Source organism: Paecilomyces variotii (assembly GCF_004022145.1).
Source record: "Paecilomyces variotii strain CBS 101075 chromosome Unknown C8Q69scaffold_4, whole genome shotgun sequence".
In the NCBI taxonomy this organism is placed as follows: domain Eukaryota; kingdom Fungi; phylum Ascomycota; class Eurotiomycetes; order Eurotiales; family Thermoascaceae; genus Paecilomyces; species Paecilomyces variotii.
In genome coordinates this window covers 1,684,081-1,704,986 of record NW_021167143.1, presented here as the reverse complement: position 1 = coordinate 1,704,986, position 20,906 = coordinate 1,684,081, and the positions used below count along the sequence as shown (strand labels likewise).

General features: G+C 51.3%; 5 protein-coding genes across 5 annotated transcripts; 2 read left to right on the top strand and 3 right to left on the bottom strand.

The window, feature by feature from the left end:
- The first annotated feature begins 908 nt into the window (after positions 1-908).
- C8Q69DRAFT_245822 (hypothetical protein) lies at positions 909-2,793 on the top strand. Its single transcript, XM_028626543.1, has one exon. It carries the CDS (start codon positions 1,311-1,313, stop codon positions 2,691-2,693), a length of 1,383 nt encoding a protein of 460 aa, XP_028486089.1. The 5' UTR covers positions 909-1,310; the 3' UTR covers positions 2,694-2,793.
- A 543-nt stretch (positions 2,794-3,336) lies between these two features.
- On the bottom strand, positions 3,337-6,443 carry C8Q69DRAFT_245402 (putative arsenite resistance protein Ars2). The gene is made up of 3 exons (XM_028626540.1): positions 6,208-6,443; positions 4,136-6,159; positions 3,337-4,082 (listed from the first exon to the last, which is right to left on the bottom strand). The coding sequence occupies exons 1-3, from the start codon at positions 6,317-6,319 to the stop codon at positions 3,444-3,446; spliced, it is 2,775 nt and encodes a 924-aa protein (XP_028486088.1). The 5' UTR covers positions 6,320-6,443; the 3' UTR covers positions 3,337-3,443.
- Positions 6,444-8,870: 2,427 nt separating this feature from the next.
- C8Q69DRAFT_245263 (CCAAT-binding transcription factor subunit) lies at positions 8,871-10,589 on the bottom strand. The gene is made up of 2 exons (XM_028626538.1): positions 10,485-10,589; positions 8,871-10,377 (listed from the first exon to the last, which is right to left on the bottom strand). Exon 2 carries the CDS (start codon positions 10,090-10,092, stop codon positions 9,022-9,024), a length of 1,071 nt encoding a protein of 356 aa, XP_028486087.1. The 5' UTR covers positions 10,093-10,377; positions 10,485-10,589; the 3' UTR covers positions 8,871-9,021.
- A 416-nt stretch (positions 10,590-11,005) lies between these two features.
- On the bottom strand, positions 11,006-13,009 carry C8Q69DRAFT_245299 (hypothetical protein). The gene is made up of 3 exons (XM_028626539.1): positions 12,648-13,009; positions 11,230-11,625; positions 11,006-11,020 (listed from the first exon to the last, which is right to left on the bottom strand). Exons 1-2 carry the CDS (start codon positions 12,881-12,883, stop codon positions 11,262-11,264), a joined length of 600 nt encoding a protein of 199 aa, XP_028486086.1. The 5' UTR covers positions 12,884-13,009; the 3' UTR covers positions 11,006-11,020; positions 11,230-11,261.
- A 5,780-nt stretch (positions 13,010-18,789) lies between these two features.
- C8Q69DRAFT_465273 (hypothetical protein) lies at positions 18,790-19,563 on the top strand. Its single transcript, XM_028630478.1, has 2 exons — positions 18,790-19,017; positions 19,152-19,563. Exons 1-2 carry the CDS (start codon positions 19,003-19,005, stop codon positions 19,323-19,325), a joined length of 189 nt encoding a protein of 62 aa, XP_028486085.1. The 5' UTR covers positions 18,790-19,002; the 3' UTR covers positions 19,326-19,563.
- Positions 19,564-20,906: the final 1,343 nt, after the last annotated feature.

Genomic DNA, 20,906 nt, shown 5'->3' with positions numbered 1-20,906 from the left:
TCTCGTCTCGTTACACGCATCCAACGGCGCCCTTTCGCCCGTAGCCTGCGGTCATCTAGACCCTCGAGATCATAGCGGCGACCCGCGGCCGGGGCCAATAATGCTGTTGATCGTCCGATAAACCGAAGAGCTCATTCTCCACTGCAGCCACCGAGCCCAGTTTAACGCACGATCGAATCTTCATTCCCAGGGCTCACTGCCCTTTAATCCAGACGGCTCGATCTTCTTCATGCAGACCGGTCCAACCAGTTGCCTCTCGATCTGGGATACGATTCCGCCTCTGCTGGGGAACTTTACGATTCGCCAGAGCTCGTCTACCCGCCTCGACACCAGGGAGGCTTCCGACGAGTCGGCAATCGGCCGTCTCAAGAGACGAAAGTTGTGGATTAGATGGGTCACGATCCCCGCAGACATCGCGCGCGGCGCAACCCACTTAGCTCTCAGCCCAGGAGGTAGTTCCAGTAGGAGATCGAGTATCCCAATAATCGACGCCCGTGCGGATCTCATATCATGACCGCTGGGAGGCGATCGAAACAGTAGTAGTGTTCAGGACCCAGCTGAACCGAGAGAAAATGGCCGTCCTAGGGAGGACTATCTTAATTCGATCTAGGTTCGTTCCTCATCTGAGCAGTTCGTCACCGTCCGGGTCATTATTATTATGGTAAGGGTGGGCCGTCCCTTATTTCTTGCGCAGTCGTTTCAGACAGCTCTCTGTTCCCGTGGCAGAGCGGGAAGAGAGAAATGGAATGTACAGAAGCCCCCCAGAGAACCTTTGCAGCAGATTGGCGGGCGTCACTTAAGAAGCCTCTTCTTTGCCTAGCAAAAAAATACATCGTCATTGACTTGCGCGAAGAGTGGTAGAGACGAGAAGTTGAACGAACTGTACTCCTATTTCACACTGTGCCCCGACCAGCTGGGCGAGGAATGTCGCCTATCTCAGAGAACTCGGTGGCGAGTAGTGAATCGAGAGAACTCCCATCCAGCAATGCACATCTTATCGTCGCTGATCTGCCAACGGTTATGACTCGTAATAATGATGAAGAGTTAACTGTACGGAGACAGATTATTATTTTCTGGTAGCGAACCTCGGGAGGCTCGACGGCACGTCCCGAAGAGGAAATGACGGGCCTTCGCTTTTTCGAACGACAATCGTACCGCTAGGGAGAACCACCACCGTCACCAGCATCACGACGCCCGACTGTGAGAGCCCATATCGCACAGAATAAACTAGATCTTTGCCAATCTGCTTGATCCTCAGATTTGTCTGCTGCGGTTCACGATGAGGGCGGGCGAGAAGGGCTCTCCGCTTCATGAGACGATCAGAAATACTTGTCCACGTCTCCGCGCCTAGTCGGGCAAAGGACGACGCTAGATATCGCACGCTCGCCGAAGCAGCCGCTGCGTTCGAGCCAATATCGCGACAATGTGTGTTTTCTGAACAGGAAATCAGTTGCAATAGCCCTGGCGGCGAGGACGGATCAGCCAGGTCCGCGGGAGCCTCACCTACCAGTCAAGAAGGGGGAATCAACTCTGGAGATGAACTGGAAAGCGTCATTTCAACACAGGAATCGATTTCAATAAACAAGAGCCTATCTGTAACCAAGTGTCCGGCCCCTGGTTGTGAGGAGCTACCGTCAGGCTTACCCGACAATGAGGAATCATACAGTCACCCTCCAGACCGTCCTTCGGGTCTGCAAGACAGTCGCGATTCCACTGATTCGAAGGAAGATGGCGTCCACGACCAACCATCTCAACGCTCCTGTGTGTCGGGTTCTATGGAGACGCCGCTGAGCGTCATTCCAGAATCGCAACCTGCTCCACCACCTACGGAGACAGGCGACACCACTTTCGAGCATCTGCAACTTCCTGACGTGCATGTTGAGAGGTCTTTCCAATCGGATTTTAGTGATACAAGGAAAAGGCGCCGTTTGAACGCAGAGTCGTCAGCTGATAGCAGCACAACAGATATGCGTGTGCCTTCCTCTCTGCCAGAAGGGAGACAGTTGCAGGACACCAACCAACAGATCCAGCCAGAGAAGGGAGCGCCTTCAATGTTATCCAATGCTTCAGCCAACGATTCTGTGACGGCTGGAGCTTCTCCACAGAACAAAACATCCCATGAACCTGGCCAATTGCTGTCTCTAGATGTTCTTCCCCTTATGCTTCGTCCACCGCCTCCTCCTGTCTCGACAGAACGATTCGAGACACATATCACGCCGACTCTGCGCATGCTTGCGGAACGTCTCAAACGTTCGCGCACATACCAGCCTCTACGACAGACAAGAGAGCCAGATAAGCTAGAAAGAGGGTTCTGGTTTCTACGCATCTACATCGCAGACCAGAACGAAGGATCCGGAGAAAACCAGAAAGAGGGACAAAATACTCTCGATGAGCCAAATCCTGCAAAAGCGAACCAATGGAGCATTTCTTTCTTCACTCGATTCTGGTCCTTTTTGGCCGACTTCATCGCCAAAGAAGGCCGTGCCGGCTGGGGTGTCTGGTGTATATTAGAAGAAGCCTCTGTCCCAAAGCAAGACTCCATAGGCAGGCCACTAACTCTAAAAGTCTACACTTGGGGCGAAGTCACTTCCCACGTCTATCTCCTTCTCTTCCTAGCGAGTGAGCGTCGCATACGTGGAATGGGAGCACAATGGAAGGACGGTGCGGAAAACACCGTTATTGAGATGCCGTAACTGCCGTCTCTTGTTGGTGTATATATTAAACCACGTATATATATATATATATATTGCCAAGTATCCTTTCTTGCTAATTAGTGTTCAGTCTTAACACGCTTGGTATCATTTTAATACTGCAGAAGTAGATTTGGGCGCTTGCTACATAATATAAACTTGACACCTGTACCAATAAGACAATAGTGACTATATTCTTGATGGCTATTAACTGAACTAATACGTTAATATTCGCAGTTAGCGAACGAAACAATAGCGGTAGCTGGCCAAATATGGTGTCAAAACGGAGAATGCATAGAGCATCAATTGAATCTAACCGTACTAGCCAAACATACGAATTGGCCATCGACTGCAGTATTGTCTACAACTGCTTCATGATGACTCGTGCAACATACTTGTCGCTGACTCTAAGAGACATGAGCGCGAGATCAATTATAAAAAGGCCTAACTGACATCGATTCCTATGAATAGCAATATGATACACGGCACACATGTCGAAAAGATCCCCCTCACTGCATAACTGTCCCGAAAAGCCGCCATGGTTCACGTAACCCTTCTGATTGCTTTTGCATGACTAGGAATAAAAAGTGAAAATGGAGAAATGAGGCAAGAATAGTCGTGATTAGCCGATAATGGCTCACAAGGCAACAGGGCTTTTTATCCTGGTATCGCAGGTGAAAAGAATGAAGGGCAACTAAGCACAGAGTAATGATTCATGGCGCGCAAAATTGTCTCAATGGCGGGTAGTAACGTTTAGTAGTTCAACTCGCCACTTCCAGCACCTCCAACGGCATCGAGATCCTCATAACTCTTCAAGCTGCGACCCTGCACAGCTTCACGAGGACCCATAGCTTGTTGTGCGCCTCCAGAACCCATAGCATCAGGGAAACCGCCATGACCGACAAGCTCGGCGGCCGGGTGTCCTGGGGGAACGTACGCTGCACTAGCATTGTATGGAAGCCGGCCACCAGATCCAAATATGCCAGGCATACCTCGGACAGGGCTCAAACGGCCATTGCCCATACCTCCTCCCTGGCCGTAACGACCGCCGCGACGGTCGTACGGTCCCGAGCGGTTGCTATACCTACCGCCATTTCGACGCATGACACCAGGCTGATGGAGGGAAGGGTCTCCAGCGATCAGTCCGTTTGCATTGAATGCACCGGCCTGGCCTACACCCACGAAGCCAGCAAAACCTGGACCTGGCATACCCTGGAAGTTCCCAGCGACGCCGTTGGCGCCAAAGTAGGGCATGTTGGAAAGGTTGAAGCCACGAGGAGTCCCTGTCTGCATGTGCGCAGATGAAAGAGGGAAGTGACCATTGCTATTGGCGTCGGACCGAGAGGGCGCAATGTGGGCAGGGTCCAGAACATATGCATTCACGAGGGTAAGCTACAGCTTGTCAGCTCCAGAACTATTGGAAATTCGCGAACACAGAGACTTACATCTTTCTTAATGTTCTCATACCATTCAGGATGACGTTTCTCCACGTGTTTACGCCAGAAGTGCTCCGCCTTGAACAATTTGGTACACTCCGGGACCTTGCAGCGGAACTTGGACTCGTCTTCCTGTTTGATATATTTGGACAATTCCTCCTCAAGCGCTTCCTCGACGGGCTTTCCACCCAGCTTTCTAATGTCCACATTCTCCGGCTCTAGAATTTGGAGAAGCTTGTCTTCAAACGTCTTGACCCAGTTGAACGCACGCTGCAACTGCTGCTCCGACTTGGAAGCAAACCGCTGAGGGCGCTTCTCTTCGACCGGAACTGTGGTCTCCTCACCCTCCTCAGCCTGCTCCTTTTTCTTGGCAGGGAACGGCTGCCCCTGGGCGCTGGCCTTAGCCACAGCTTTTGCCTGACTGGTCAGTCCGGCTCGTGGACGACGCAGGTGGCCACCGGGACATTTCCGGACAAGTTCATGCACGGAGTCGCTCTCAAAGACACAGAAGAAACAGAAGTTATACACCCGGCGGAGATACTCGACCATGAGGTCCAGTTTCTTTTTCTTGACCAGTAGGTCTTCGTCGTCAATTTCTTCTTCTTCCCATCCTTCCTGTTCTTCGCCTTCTTCGGCCTCGCCTTCGTCCAACCCGTCCTCTGAGCCAAACCCGTTCTTGCGCTTCTTGACGCTGACAGGCCCGGTAACGGGAGGCTGCAACCAGCCTTTTCCGCGGAGATCTTCCACCCGCTCTTCTATCTTGGTGAAACCATCTGCATTTTCACCCATTTCCGAGTCAAACTTGGCCACCAGTCGCCTTGCCAACGCGAGGTCACGCTCAATACGTTCTGGGGCCGAAAAGAGGTCCCAAAGAGCCTTTTTGCGAGGCTGCGAAGGTGGCACATGCACACCAACATGGCAGACAAAGTCACCGTGGACTGGATCATGGATGGTCTTATCATTGACGGCGTCCAGTGCCTTCTCGGCTGTCGACGCCGTGCTTGATCCATTGGCAGTAGCATCGGCTTCCATCTCTTCTCCTTCCTCATCGCGGCCGTCGCCTCTTTCAACCACAGCCGGTGGCTCAGGAGCGGGGTGGAGCATAATCCATCCCATCCGATGGTACTTCTTTGCCGGATTTGGGTCACTCAAACTGAGCCACTTGAAGCCGCCGTCTTGCTCACCAAGATGCTCCTTGCAGAATTCCTCGATCTTCTCTCGGCTGACGTTCGGGGCCAGTGTCTTGATAAGAAGCGCGGGCTGGGAAAGCGCTTCGTCGCGCAATTCCGCGCCCCTAGCGGGAAGCAAGTCGAGGACTCCGAGGGTCTCACCGACAGCGGTGGCTTCACCCTCTTCCTTCTCGATGATACCGCCTGCTCCGTCGCTCTCACTCTTGTAAATTCCTTCCAGGGTGAATTCGTCAAAGACGCCCGACTCAATGTCGCGCTCCCATTGCGCGTAAGCGCCGCTCCGAAAATCCATCAGGCGGCGCCGCAGAGGATCTCGGATCTCTGGGACATAGCGTTCCTTGAACCACTCTTCATTACGATGCTGCTGCACGAAGGCCCTAGCCATCTTTACCTGCAGTTCCGCCTTATAGGCATCGTAGGCCGCCTGGATCTGTCCCCTCTCCCTTTCTCGATCCTCGCGGGCCTCGCGCTCTCCCTTGACGCGATCAGACGGACGCCGTCCGCCATGTTTCGCGCGCTCCTTTTCCTCCTTGATAGCCTGCTCCGCTCTCCACCATTCCGCAAACCAATTAAATCCAACTTGGAAGTCCAATGTCAACGGGTTGGGAAGGGGGTTGGTAGGAATCGGGCGCTTTCCGGAATCCTGTCCGGGAACGTAGCGGTCGATATTGGCGACATGAGGCGAAGGAGCTCTGCGGCGGTCCTCACGGTCCCTTGCTGCATGGTCACGAGAATTTCCGTAGTAGTCATCACGAGAGGATCGGGGACGGTCCACCGGTTCGTAACGGTCAATCAGGACAGGAGATCGAGAACGGCCACGTCCACGGCGGCGATCCTGGGAAGCTGCAAATTGTCAGCCATATGTCATAATAATAGCTTGGGGTGTCAGACGGGCGCTGGTACCAGGAGACCTGCGACGATACGAATCGACTGGGGCTCTAGACGGATAGGAGTCTCCGTCGCGACTCCTCCCAGGGGAGCCATAACCGTCGTACGAATCCATTGCTGCCGAATGGACTATTCACAAGACCCCAGGGTTCTTTCTGGTAAATCAGTAGACACCGATAATATGACGACAGACGCGATACGATCACGTCGCCAGGTCACGCTAAGTCACGCCGGGAGACCAGCACTGGCCAAAAGCTATCGACAGGACGCTTCGAGATCGCCAACGTAAGCTAAGATCCGACATAGTGAGCGTTAGAGACAGTTTTCAAGAGAAAAGGTGGTTGACGATGTGACCGTGCAGGTAGGGCAACAGAGGCGAGGGAGTTTGTTTCAGCAAGAGAGAGCGATAAGAAGGCTTCGCCAAAGAGCGATCAAGAAAGAAGTGATAAAAGAGTTGGTATATCCACCCAGCCACGATCGTGGACTCTTGGGTTCACCGAGACAACCAGCCAGCTGATGCACGGCGACCTGATGAATAGGAGAGGAACTAGGGCAGATGCGCGGGAGTGACGGAGATGGATGGACGCTCGAAGCGTGACGAGGCAAGTGAAGATTGACCTCAGAAAGAAAAGAAACGGAACGTGTAGCGTATGAAGATAGAGAGAGAGATAATTAAAATAAGGATGAAGGGAGGAGATGCGAGAAGAGAAGGCCAGGACTGGGGGTACGAGAGACAAGGGCAGCGGCTAAACACGAGAGATGAGAAGTGAGGCAGGCAACCTACAAGAAGCCCAGACAAGAAAGATTCAGGGGGAGCAAGCGACAAGATAAGAAGCTATCCCCGAGCACATTGATGATCAGATGAACGTGGAGCTCGACCCGGGGGAGCAGACGCTGACCTGGATCGGGGAAAGGATGGCGTTGCGAAGAGGAGAAGGGGAGAAAGAGAGGCTGGAGAGGAGCTGGAGACGGGCGGATCGCGGTGGAGAGCGCGTGCGGCTAAACCCAGCCCGGTATGGCCACCATCCTCCGTCTATCAACCGTTCGACATGACAGCTCCCTCGTCCACCACGTCGGGAAGATGGTGATAGGAGATGGGGGGAGGCAGGGACGATGACAATGTTGAATACAAGGGGAAAGTGAGCTCTCACCTGGCAAGTCTGATCTGATCGATAGTTATCCACCAATCCTGATCCAAGAACTCGAGCCTCTGCGCTCGATGGCCACCTATCTAGGTAGTAGCTAGCACAATGCTGCGTGGATGGAAGTTGAGTAATACTCCTAGTAACTCTGCAAAGCAAGGTATAACAGAGGATTAGAGGCGCCTTTGCTTCGCACCAGAGACATTGATATTCTTCCATTGAACTTCACAGCATTGACGAAACAACAACTGGTGCCTATAAAGACGGATCGAGACCCTTAGCGCCTGCTATTCAATAGAGCCATTCACTGCATAATCGTTATTCATTTCTTTGATCTCTCTTCCCCTATTGTGGTGTCATTGTTGGTATGGTCAATAGTACGCGATTGCGACGGATCCTCCCCTTAACTACGACTGATCAGTTACTACGCCAGACATGGAGGCCATCGCCGATGATAAATATTCTTTTTTATGTGGGCTGGATTATATTACATGGAAGCGCCTTTTGTCTTTTTTCTTTTTCTTCTCAAATCTACAACACCCTCCCCGGCGAACTTGTTCATGGCATCATCATACGACCTCCGAGTGGAAGAATCAAGGAACCAAGACATGTGGAACGAACAATTTAGAAAGTAGAAGAACGAGATTCGTCAAGCGTGATCCAAAATAGTTTCATCAAGAGTACAAACGAGCGTCAGAAGAGAAGGAGCATGATTCGATCGTGGGTATCCCAACCCAGAACCCAAAACCGGTCCCCACCGTCAGATGCTAAAGAAACAGTCATGAATCCCCCAGACAGATAAATGAAAACAAGAAAAGGAAAAAAGCTCATCCCAAGAAGACATGACAGGTATCATTGATACGTAGTCAATCCGCCTCTCCTCATAGGAACAGGAAATAACGGGTCATATTCTCGGTTCTGTAAACGTCCCGAGTCTGCCATGCCCTTCACTTCAACCCTTTGCTCAGTGTTTCTTTTTTTATATGTTTTACCAGTGATGGATACCTCTCTAAATTTCCCAACCCAGTCCCAATAAACGCAATGACAAACAATCAATAATCGTGGGGCAAAAGAACTGCTGCGAGACACGCCATGCGGCCGGCAGGTGGTTGATCATTATGCTGCCTGCCTTGGATCGCTAGAGACATCAATTGACACTTAGCATGTCGACCAGCAGCAGGAAGATCTGGCGTGTGCCGGAGAAGAAGAAATGTGAAAGAAAGCATTCTTTCCGTCAATCCACATATATAAATATATCCGCACGAATCGAAGATGCCAACATAACACATTGAGGCATCGACAATAAAGTGAAGGGGGCAAGATCGTCTCATGGAGATGGAGCGCATCATATAAAGGGGGAAAAACGAAGACATGATCAATGAAGAAAAAGGGGGCCGTAAAACAATGGAAACAATAACGTCATCATCATCCCTCCCAACAAAAAAACACTATAAACGGACATAACATGAAGAGTGAAGCGGGTCAATCTGAGTGAGTAAGCATGAAACAGCATCAAGAGAAACGAAAACACACAAGAATGCACACGTCGCTTGCTAGAAGAATACCAGACATCCATCCATCCATAACTGCAGCCATGATGAAGAGTAGATACCGAGAAGAAAGACAGAAAGAGAGGGTCCAAGTGCAATGGACCAGAGGACAAAAGGCGATTCGTTCAACCGTCCTCGTCCGACACGCCAGCCGATTCCGGTTCGCTCTCCTCGCTGGTCCTTGTCTTGGCCTTCTTTGCGGCCGCATCGTTGTCGTTCCCGAGCGCGTCAGACTTGCGCTTCTGGGCCGTCGAGGAGTGGTCGTTGGAACTGTTGGCATTCTCCTTCCCCGAGGCTGATCCTGCGGCCTGGTTCTTCTCCATGGCGGCCACCTCGTCAGCGGTCAAGAAACGGCCACCAGGACCACGAGGTCGCCGCATGGCGTGGTTGTGACGAGACTCGTGCAGGTACGGTTTCCGGCCCTTGGAGGTCAACCGGAGCTGCTCCTCCAACTTTTGCCGCGCGACTCGTCGCTTGAGAATGCGGTGGAACTGCTTCGCGTTGACATAGAGGGGAGATTCCTCAGCCGGGGCGGCGCCTACTTCGGGGGAAGGCTGGCTCTGCTGAACGGGCGGCTGCGGCGGAGGCGGCATCGAGGGTGGTACCGATGGTCGTCCGACGTGATTCATAACGGGCTGCGCGGTAGGAACATGCGGGCTGCCCACATGGCTCATGCGACGCTGCTGTTGCAACTGAGCATTTTGCGACATGGGAACCTGCGCCATGTGAGGCATCGGGCCCGGCACCTGCGGCGGAGATCGAGGATTCCGCTCGTTCTTGACCTGCACTCCGGGCATCCGGGGGGAGCCGCGAGGTCCCTGCATCTGGCCTGCCATCGCATCCTGATGTAGAGGATAGAACTGACCAGAGGCGGCCGCCGTGGCCATGGCCGCTGCCTGGGACGGAGAGATTCCATACGTCTGGGGCATGGCGTAGGATTGAGGAAAGTTCATCTGTTGATGCACAGCCCCCGGGGCATTTTGCGGTTGCTGGTAATGACTCTGCGACGGAAGGATCGGGGACGCCTGGTGATTGGGGTGTCCTTGTTGCATGTGCGCCTGCGCGTTCGTTGGCGAGGTCATCGATCCGACTGGAGGAGGCGCATTGGCTGCCGCGGTTTGATATGCGCCGGGAATATGGGACGGGGCATGCGGATGTTGGCCGTGAGGCTGCTGGTATTGAGGAGGATATTCCATGATGGAATCGGGGTAGTGACTGCGGTTCCCGTCACCTCAATAAATACACCGCGGACAATGAACGGGAGGATTGAAGGATTCGTACGGAGGTCAGCGACGAAGGCGAAATGCGACTCGCCTGGTCACAATGCGAAGATGCAGGACAGGTTGTGTCGCGAGTATCCTGACGGTCTTAACTGGGGAGGCAGAGATGGGCGAAGGTGCTCCTTGGGATACGGAGCTTTTCACCACCGAAGGACGTCTGCGGGCAGCTGATTCGACAGGCTAGAGAACGATTGTCGACAGCTTCGAGACGTCGCGTCAGCATCCAACTCAACCTTAACTGGCTAGGAACGGACGTCGGGTGGAGAACTTTCAGATGGGGGCTCTAGGGCGACAACTGGAGCGCTTACCTTTTCCTTCGCCAATACAGCGTCTTACGACGGCACTTGGGAGTATGGGACAACAGCGTTCGTTGTTTGCTCAGTCTGCACTGGGGATTTCCGTTGTGGAAATTCCGGGTCTTTGTGCCAGTCTTTACGCAACGCCCTCCTAATAAGACGTGGTTGGGCTCTGATGCAGCGGACCGGGGTAGGTTCGAACAAAAGCCGTCCTTGATGCGTTGTCAAGGGCGAACGTGATATCGATGACCTGATCGTGGCGCAGGGAACTGTCTACCGGCCAGCGCAAAGACGATGCACGAGGCGGCACAGCTACGCGAACTTGGAGATGGCCGACGCTAATTGCTTCGATCTGCCTGTTGCCTGCAGGGAAGCAATTCTGAAGCAAGTGAAACAAGAAGATGAGACGGTGCCAGCGGCTTGTGCTCCGAGAGATCTTCCGGGTTCCGAAGCAGAACTAGGTTCCTCACAACTCGAGGTCCGATAGAGGGTTCAGAAGGTCTCTCTGATGTCAGAGATGCGCCAGGAGCGGGCTTGCGACGGCAGTTCTAAGATCACAATCGTCAGTTGCCATCGTCGACCAACAACAGGCTTTCCCGCGTCTGCACTCGGGGGAGCGATTGATAAAGAGGGGGAGGGAAAGAGGAATGGTGGGGTTTCGCGTTAAACTAGCCCGGCGACTCGGGAGGATGTATGCGTTGGCAGAATGCGGGAGCTTGTTCTGTGCTGCAGCCAAAGAAAAAAAAAGAAAACATACCTTGTCGATCAGCTTCGCGCATCCAGCGTACCCTACCAAAACGTCCAATTCTTATACCACAGACGCGCGCGCAAGGTTCCTTTCTTTTTTCCTGTGCGACCGTTCGTGCCTCTTCGCGAGGGGCAGCGGGATCGGGGCCAGCTGATAGGCAGCGACAACGCACTGCAGAAGGGAGCTTCGCAACGAAGTGTACGATGACGCCGTCTCACGCGGCGGCGACAGAGATGCGATTGAGTCGAAGGGAACGCGCGACGGCGCACCAGTGATGATCTGGGCTGACAACGGATTCTTTTCTTCTTTTCTTTTTGGCGATCGTTCAACAACCAGGTTGCGCGCGTACGATTGACTGTGCTTCTTTCCCTCTTTTTTTCTGTCCTTCTCTCAGCTGTGCAGGGCCTGCGCGTGTGCGAATGTTAGCTCGTGGGACTGCAAGTGGGCGCTCGAGGTTCACGGGCGGCACGATGAGGGCAGGATGGCGGCGCGACAGCGGGCCGCAACAACACGGACAGAAAAGCTTGGGCAAGTGGACAAGAAGGGCAGAGGGCGCCAGGTAGTCTGGCTTGACGGGTTATTCTCCGCAGGGGCGCCTATGAGCAGACGATTCCAGGACCACAGCAGGGACCCGAGCAGAGGGACACGGTGATTTGAGGCAGCGGGTAGGGGAAGACGTTAAACCGGCGGGAAGGAAGAGAGAGGGGGGAAAGCAGAGTGGGCGAGGGAATCGTTCTGGGTGATTCGCGGGGGGGCAAAGAAGCGAGAGAATGTGCAGCCCAACAGGATGGCGACCAGCGCCAAGGGCTCTTCCGCGCGACCGTGGGCGCCGGGCGCTGATGTCAGGGCGGCCGGACGCGGAGGTGAATATATGAAATGAATAATGATCCAGGAATACGGTAATCCAATAGGAATAATAAAAAAATAATAGTAGATCGTAAATGGTAAATGCGAAGAATAAAATAACAATCACAGAAAGAAGAACGAAATAAATCGAAGGGGAAGACGGGAAGGGCGAGGGCGAGGCCGTGTTGATGTTGATTCAGTTGATGTGACTGACCCAACGCGACTGAGCCAGAGCCAAGTCAGAGAGGTAACTTAGTAGTAGCAGCAAGCAGCGCTGAGCAAAGCACAGTCCTTACTTGCTACTACTTGATACTACTTACTACTATCTAGAGTAGCAGTAGTACCTAGTATCTCTCTCTCTCTCTCTCTCAAACCAGCACGCACAACAGCCGCGCGCCGGATCCTGTTGGTGCGCGCTGACGGTTTTCCCCGAGCGCGGACACGGGAACAGGCAAAAGAACAAGCAGCAGAGGGCCAAAAAAAATCAGAGAAACGAAACGGGCGGGAAAAGTTGGATATGAGGCTGCAGGATGGGACCGCGCCGGCGAAACCAAAAGCAAAAAAAAAACGACGAAACGTACCTGGTCGAGTAGGTCGATGATTTGCTGCGACGGTGAGCAAACCAACAGAGTATGCGATTGATGATTGAAGGATAGGATAGGATAGGATCAATCCAACGCGATGATTGGGTTGACGGTGAACAGGTGCGAAGATGCTTGATAGGATGAGCCTCGAGAGTCGCAGGGAGGCAAGACGACCAACGAGAGAGAGCAGAGACTGAAGGCCGCAGCGACGAGAAGAGCGGGCGATGGGGCATTTGTACCGCCGCCCGAGCTGACTGGCTCGCCAGCGCAACTCGCGATGGATCCGGTCGTGCCCGCTCCGCGTATCGCCCATGACGCACGCTCGATGGGATGTCCGTCTGCCCATCTGCCCCTATCCGATTCCTCGCCCATGTCTTTTTTCTTTTTTTTTTTCGCGAATCACACAATCCAGCGCTACGTTCTTTTTCTGACTGGCTGGCGCAGTGCTATTATCATTAATTATTATGCGTAGGTATTGTTATATTATTGCTGTTCTGAGGTTACTCGTCGCAGCGCCCTGCGCTGGCCCGGGAAAAGGCTCAACGTGCCTCTCGGGTCTCGTGACCGGCACCTGCGCTCGGCTGACTGTCCGCTTCGGGCGACTCCTCCACTCGACGTCGCCTTGAGAAGTCTTGAGAAACTGAGAAACAGAGAAACAGAATCGCGCTCCCAACAGAAAGACGCGATTGTTGATTGATCGATTGATGATTGATATTGATAAAAATGGAAGAACTCATCAACGCGGAATGAATTGAATTTGGTCGTCTCATCATTCTAGCAACAGACCCCTCTGCTGGCGATACCAGTAATAATTACTCTATCTCTTTTGTTTTCTTTTTGCTTTTTTCTTTTCTTTTCTTTTCTTTTTTTCTTTCATTATTGGCAACAATAATAATAATCTGCTCCCAGACTAGACTAGTCTAATTAAGAATCTCCTACGTGCAACGGTTGGCTCCCTCCGGAATGCGACCGACGCGGGTGGCCGCTGGGTTGATCGTCGGACAGCTGAATGGGGGGCCGTGTTGTGATCCCAGTCTCATCTCTGCTCCGGCGGGCTCCCTCGGCTTCTCGATCTTCGATGGAGGCTGGCTTCCCTCGAGACGCCCCTGCTAAGAAGAATAATAATCATCACCATCCTTCATCCCGCATGGAACGGATTGTGCGCGACGCTACGACCGAAACAGAAAACGCAGCGAACCGTCCGAATCTGATGAAACCGAGCGCCGGCCTGAACTGGTTGCCTACCTCCCTCTCTCCCATCATCCTGGTCGTCCAAACTCATGCAGCCCGTATGACGGATATAACCAGGTAGTTGAACATAATATCACTCATCATTAATTTAGAATTTACCATTCAATTATATACGCTGGACTCGTCTGATGCATGCTCGAGATGATGACGCGAAGTCCTTGGCTCCACCTGCTAATAATAATACTACAGTATGTATGTATCTAGAGCAATCGCCATGCGGAGAAAACCCTCAGATGCTTTTCCGTTTTCCGTTTTGTTTTCCGTCCCCGATTCAGGCAGACTCTTTTCCCGTCACTGCAAAAATCTGCGCCCAGCCCTCTCCTCTGTACCCACTACTACTAGTAGCTGCCCGAAAATTCAGGATACTAGTGGTTAGTACTTGCTACTGTTTTATTGTCTTGTTTATTATTATTGTTCTAGTATTGAGAAAACTCATTCTTTGATATCGAGAATATGTACTACAGTATACTGCTAGTCGGGGTGGACCGCATCTACTACTCTCGACCGATGAGACCAAACAGAGGACGGGAGGCCCTGCAGATGATTCAAGTAGTTCCCCGTATGAAACCAACTAGAGTAGATATCTAGGGCTCTCACGCGATTTAAGAGATTGCCCTTTCCCATGATCGTCGATCCCGTCTTCCACGTGCGAAGCTCGTTCTTACCGCCTCCGAGTCCCCGACAAATCGTGAGATCCTGACCGCTTGATCGAGTCGGTGTGCAAACCTTGGAATCTGGGCGGCGATGCCAATGGCTCTTCCAGGCGCAGATGGGGGGTCTGCTCCCCGAATCGTAGGCACCCGGTACCTGACCCGAACTTGGGACGGAGGATCTCGTTTCGCGATCACGGTCCAAGCTCGCACAAATCATCATTCAATCCGGCGGAAATCTGGAGTGATAAGGGAAGAGCTCTGGCCACCTGACGTCAGCTTCCCTATCGTAGAGTAGTCAGAGTAGAATGCGAAAGAGTTAGTTAACTGAGAACATGCCGTTGAGCGCGGACACAGCTCAAAACCTCTGCGACATTCCTGGAATCACGATGGATTCCTGCTTTCTTCTTTTTTCGTGCAGCTCTCCACGAGCTATGACTTCGGGTGACCTGCCTCTGCATCTACTTAGCGCGACTTCTTGCGATCCAGAAACAGAAGGAATATTGGTGAATTAGTTAATAATAATAAGAATTCATTAGCTCATGGTTTTTGTTTTCCGTTCCAGCGCGTCTGGCCGACGATGGACCTCACTTATGTTCGCTTAATCATTCCACCCAGAACACTGTCGACGCTTCGAATTCTAGGCGCGTTTACGTGTCACCGGTGAAGAAAAAGAATGATCGAGCCCGCAGCAATGCGCGCTCTTGCATATGACGTCCGCGATCTCGCAGTCGAGATTGGGGTCGGGATGCAGCCCAGACGCGCCCACAACTCCACGGTTCTTGCCCCATTGTGGTCATCCGCAGAATTGGAGTACTGTCTGCTCGAGTGCAGATGTTCGCGAAACATGAACCAATTGAGATTGTAACCAGCTCTCCAGCCCGATGCTGCTGCAGCGCGTCATGGCAGATTTGCGCAAGTTCACCTGTCTTCCCCGTCAAGTCACTTGATCACATCGATATGACTACAGCAACACCGTGAGATGAGCCTCTTCATGCCAACTCCTGCAGTTAGTATCATTTAATACCTCTTTTTATTCTCCATCGTTTTCTAACTCCTCTGTTGCAAAGGCTGAGGCGGTGTCCCTGATAGTGCAGTCTCTTGCTTGCGCCAAAAATGACTATGCCTGAAGCTATCATACCTGACTGCATGGCATCTGCGAACCTGACACCTCGACCAAATCCCCAACTTCGTTCTTCAGAGTTTATGCCATGTCGAAGACTACTGCATGTATAGAAATAAGCTTGGTCCCGCATTCTACACCCATGTCACGGGCGATCTGATATTCACGTGAGATGTATGCCGCTGGCTTCCATCGCTCTCGTCTTTGGATGCCTCGCGCTCCTTATCAATCTTCAGGCTTCATTCAGGAGATAATACGGCAATATCCCGGAGAGTTATCTTCTGGCTACCATCCGGAGCAGTCTGCTCCATTGGAGATAACAGATGTGCCTCGCGACGACAACTCAGTCTACACATGCAGCATCCCACGTCCTGGTGCGATGGCAGAACGGAAGGAAAATTCACTTTTGTACTTCTATATCAGTCCCACTTGGTTTAATACACTTGTGTTGCCCAAGTCGAGCATGCCTAAGTTGTACGCATCGCGGACACCGTACTTGCGTCCGGCAGCCTCAATGCTAATGGGAGTCGGAGCGCATGGGTCCAGTCTGGACTTCACGTCAAGATAGTTGATTGAGCCTGATTAGCTCCTGCCACCCTGTCTGCCATAGCAGCTCTGTCTCCAGGACGTGATTGGGTCCACTATAGACATCAGTCAACGGCCATAGCCCTGTTCGTCTCAGCCTGGACCTGCGTTCCAACGAAACGAGCAATGGATCCGCCCCAGACCGTGGAGCAGGCTCATCGAATCATCACGACGGCGGTCCTAGCTTGCGGGATTTCTACAGGTGAACCCCGTAGTTCTTGATGCTGGCATGTTACTTCGCATGTTGATAAAAGAGGGATATGGTTATGGGGGCCTTGAAGCAGCCGTTGGCGCCACGCGATTGCATCAGTTGTTCATACCGTGGCAATTGGCTGCTCATTTGAGTAGAGTGTCACTGATTTCTAGTATACTGGCTAGCCAACATGGCCCCGTGCCGGGCGGGTTGACGGGATGACAACGCTTGCTTGCTTATCCAACCCCTTGTCACTTGAGACGTCTGCTTGACGTGGCTTGCAAGGTGTAGGGCTATGGAGGTTCGGATGAGTGATACGGCCCCGGTTAGACCTCTTGTCAAAGATCTTCGCGTACGCTAGGTTGATGACTTGTGCTCTCTACTACATTGACACCTCACGGCAATTGCAGTTAGATTTCCACGCCAGACAGCAATCGATCAAGAAACAACGCAGGACCTAGTTCTCTAACCTGAGTCGAGACCTCACTGCCATCGGATCCGTTGGCCTTGGACAAGGTCGACTTAGCTCCGGAAGATGGGAAGAAGGCTGTTGCCAGATGGGTTGAGTTGAGTTGACTGGCCCCATTTGAGAATACCCAATCAGCATCAACAGAACCCTTTCTACGCCGTGATAGGACGGGAACTATGGATGATGAAGAAGCCTTCAACGGCCTGATCAGGCACCGTTCCACGTCTCATACGCTGGTAAATGAGGCGGGAGCGCAAGGGACGCCAATAAGCAGCCTCACGGGTGGACTATGTGTGGTTCTGTCATGGATGGTTGACAGCATCTACGAATCATTCTTTTTTATACTCCTAAAACTCTTTCTATCTACGTCCCATCTTGACATGCCCCTGTTGGTATATTAGGTGCTCGGCTCTGGCTATCACCTGGCTCCGACGATTAAGTGGGAGGATAATACCCAGTTTCCCTGGAAATGGTGAAGCAGCCTCGTCTGATTATCAGCCGGAGCTGTCAAAGCCAGTGGATGGCGTCTTTCATCTACTGTTGGTTCTTACATCGGACACTCCGAGTGTGAAGTCTCTTGGTCGACCTCCGTATACGTTGACATACTAGGTTACGGCGTCCTGTGTACCGTCAGTCATGGGAGGTGGCCGTCCCGGACGCAAATGCTCCGTCCAAATATCCCTCTGGATAATGCCGCGCGTGATACCAGCGAGGCTCCACTGTGATGGACTTCGGGCCCGAGATCCGTATTTCCCAGCTGATCACTCTGTCCTGGTGCGGTGGCGACAGCAAGTATGTCCTTCCCCCTTTCTTCGCACGTCTGACATTGTCTCGGCCTTCGTAGAGGTCACGGTCCGTCGTTTCTCGCTATACAGGTGTGGGACGTGCGGGATGAGGCTCAGGGAGAGATCCCTCGGGCATACTCATGAAGGATATCCCGCATGGCTCTTAGCATCCAACGCACTGATCATTGAGGGGCGAGTATATGAGGACTCTGGCCGGGATAGTAGAATGAAGACAGCTTGAAAACCGAGGCTGTCTCTAGACCTGGATGCGATTCTCGGGGGCAGGATAAGCAGGCGGGATTGAATATCGGATATATATCATCCTAGACAGCAGTGATTCATCTGTAGTCCATAAACAGAATCATAGCAGCCAGTACTCACTCCTGCAACAGGTCTCTGCCCATCTCCGCATCCTTTTTTTATCTCCAAATGACAGCCCGCTTCGCCAGTGACTACGTGCAGGAGGCAGAGACCATCGAACAAATGCCCCTAATCGAGTAGAAGCCATAGCTTGATCCCCCCGGTCCACCAAGAAAAGAAAAATGATCGAAATCCCTCATTTCGAGAGCAAACACGAAATTCAAACCCGATATTCCAGGTATCTCAGGCAGAAAGTGTTCGAGGAGCAAGGTAGAGAAGGACAAGAAGTCAAAAAAGAAGAATCCAAAAACAAAAAAAGCCCAACCCCTCCAGATAGCCAAGAAAGAAACAAAAACACACACACACCTCCCCCCCACTTTATTCACAGTTCTCACGCGATCCCAATAACCCCATCCAGGGCTGAAATTAACATGCAGTTCCAATAATCAAACGATATAATGATAAACCAACAAAACCTTGATTCCGACACTGTGGTTCCTTTCCTGCAAGATTAGATTGCCAGTTTGGTTGGGCAGCAAAGGAACCGCATATAAACTATGACTTGTTCGCTTCTTACAGGCTGGGGTATCATAGGGCCGGAAGGGGGGTTCTGACATGCAGAAAATGGGGGATTTGTATTTTAGAGGAGAGTAGTGCGGAGGGAGGGAGGGGTTGAGGTTGGGTATATAGTGGGTTTGTTTGTTTTTTTTTTTTTTTTAATATTGTTAGTTATGGTGTTTGGTGGTAGTGGTGGTGTGCGGGTGTTGCGATAACTGTACTGTACTATATAATTACTTTTCTCGGTTATGTATGTACATACGTACGTACGTAGGGAGGAATTCCCCTTCTTCCATCATAGGATCTAGTAAGAAAATTCCTCTTTAATTTTGACATTGCTTGTGAGCGGGAAATCGTTGGATCGAATTACTTAATGATATGTTCAACAACAAGGTTAGCTATTATTTATTATTTATTTCCCCGAAAGGAAACTTCTACGCTTGTCATTCTCGCTCGTCCCCTTCTAAGTACCCCGATTTCCAAAACGCGGTAGATACTGATAGAGTGACATAGAATCGTATCTGCAGACGCGCACTGTTCGTGAATGCCTTCAATTTAGCGTTCTCGTCCGCCAGAGTCAATCTGTACCGAAGCAGGAGAAATTCGCCTATCTCGAGTTTATAATCGAAATGCTGATCGTGGAAGGGAATATAGTAAGTACACTGTACTTAGTTCTCTGGTCATATAAAAAAAAAAAATAAGAGCTACTTTACAATCCAAGATTCAGCTCTCAACGGAAGGATACGTTTTTTTGGGTTTAATTTTATTCTTCCAGTCGACTATTCTACTTGTCTGCTGCTTCTTGTACTAGAAGCTTGGATAGCTGCATTTCTCACCTGTAATTCCTTCATCGTCTGTTATGGAGACGACGGCCACTATTGTTCTGACGCCAGGAGAAAGGGGTTAGACTAGGGATATTGCTTACAGATTCAAAGTCACCGAAAAAAAAAAAAAAAAAAGAAAAAAACATCATCACTGAATATCACGCAAAGGATCTCAGACGAGAGCCTTATCAAGATAGGCGGGAGGTATATGCAGGATAAAAAAATTGGACTTGGGGGTAGTCGAAACCCCGACTTCCACAATTTCTGTGTGTATTGATACATGCAAATGTGGCACTCTACCACTGAGTTACAAGCCCAATCAACTGCCGACATTTTCCCCTCATCGATTCACCATGTCACATGTAGTATTCCAAAAACGGGTTGTAGGGTCTTAACTATACATACTCCCGAATTGGCCTGTTCTGTGCGGAACGTTTTACAAGTTACGGACTTTGCTAGCTTAGCTTCGCGTGTGCTCGTTATCTGTGGTAGAAGCTTGAAGTTCTCAGAATGTTATCAATATATTTTCTACGAGTTTCGATGAGAGTTCTGGATAAGGAATAGTGAATGTCCGAGTCTTCTCTTGCCAGGATCAGTGGGGTGAACTAAGATAGTCTGCGTCTGCAAGTTCACCGAAACATAGTTATCATCTGCTAGTAGCGGAACTCGCAGGTGTTACTCCTGGCTTCAATAATATGGCCATACTCGTTCCAAATTGATTTATTTGACTCGATTCTTGGCTGACTATGGGAGAGCGAATGGATCTTTTGAGCTGTAGCATCTGTCTCATGTGGAGGCATTTTATACTAACACATTACCCCGTAGCTTTCATTGATGGGATTCGTAATTAGCCAATTTATATTTATACAAACCGTACACTGTGATATATTACGTAGTTAAATGGAGAATTGAACAACACACTGACCAGACGATGATTCTTTCTCCAATTTAACTGATTCGCTTGTTGCACGAACTCTGGTAACAGTCAACACTCGTCCCGCGGTACGCGCCCCCGCAATGGGGCCCGATGCGGAACGATCCCTGGGACGGACAAGTCTCAAAACATCTGTTTACAGCGATGATATAGAGCACTCTGACCTCGAAAGGACATGCCCTTGTATGAATAATGTCTTAAGGCTGTTCTGATAGGGCGTGGGATGTTTTAGCGTGTGGCGCAATAACTACCAGTGGTCGTGGCTGTTACCGCCCCTCGAAACAACATTGACAGTTTCCGATAACCGTGTAGACAGAATCAATAAGATAAGACCACCCTGGCAAGCATCAATCCCGAATGATATAGAACAACACAATATCTGAACCAGTTTCCCATGTTGTGGTGTTCTGTCGCACTGTTGCGCCCAAGCTGGTAGCTTATCTAATCAGGACGGCCGCGCTTCGGCCTCATGTGGCTTTTCCGCCGTGCCTGGACAGAGGACTGAGTTCCGAGATTAAGCAACA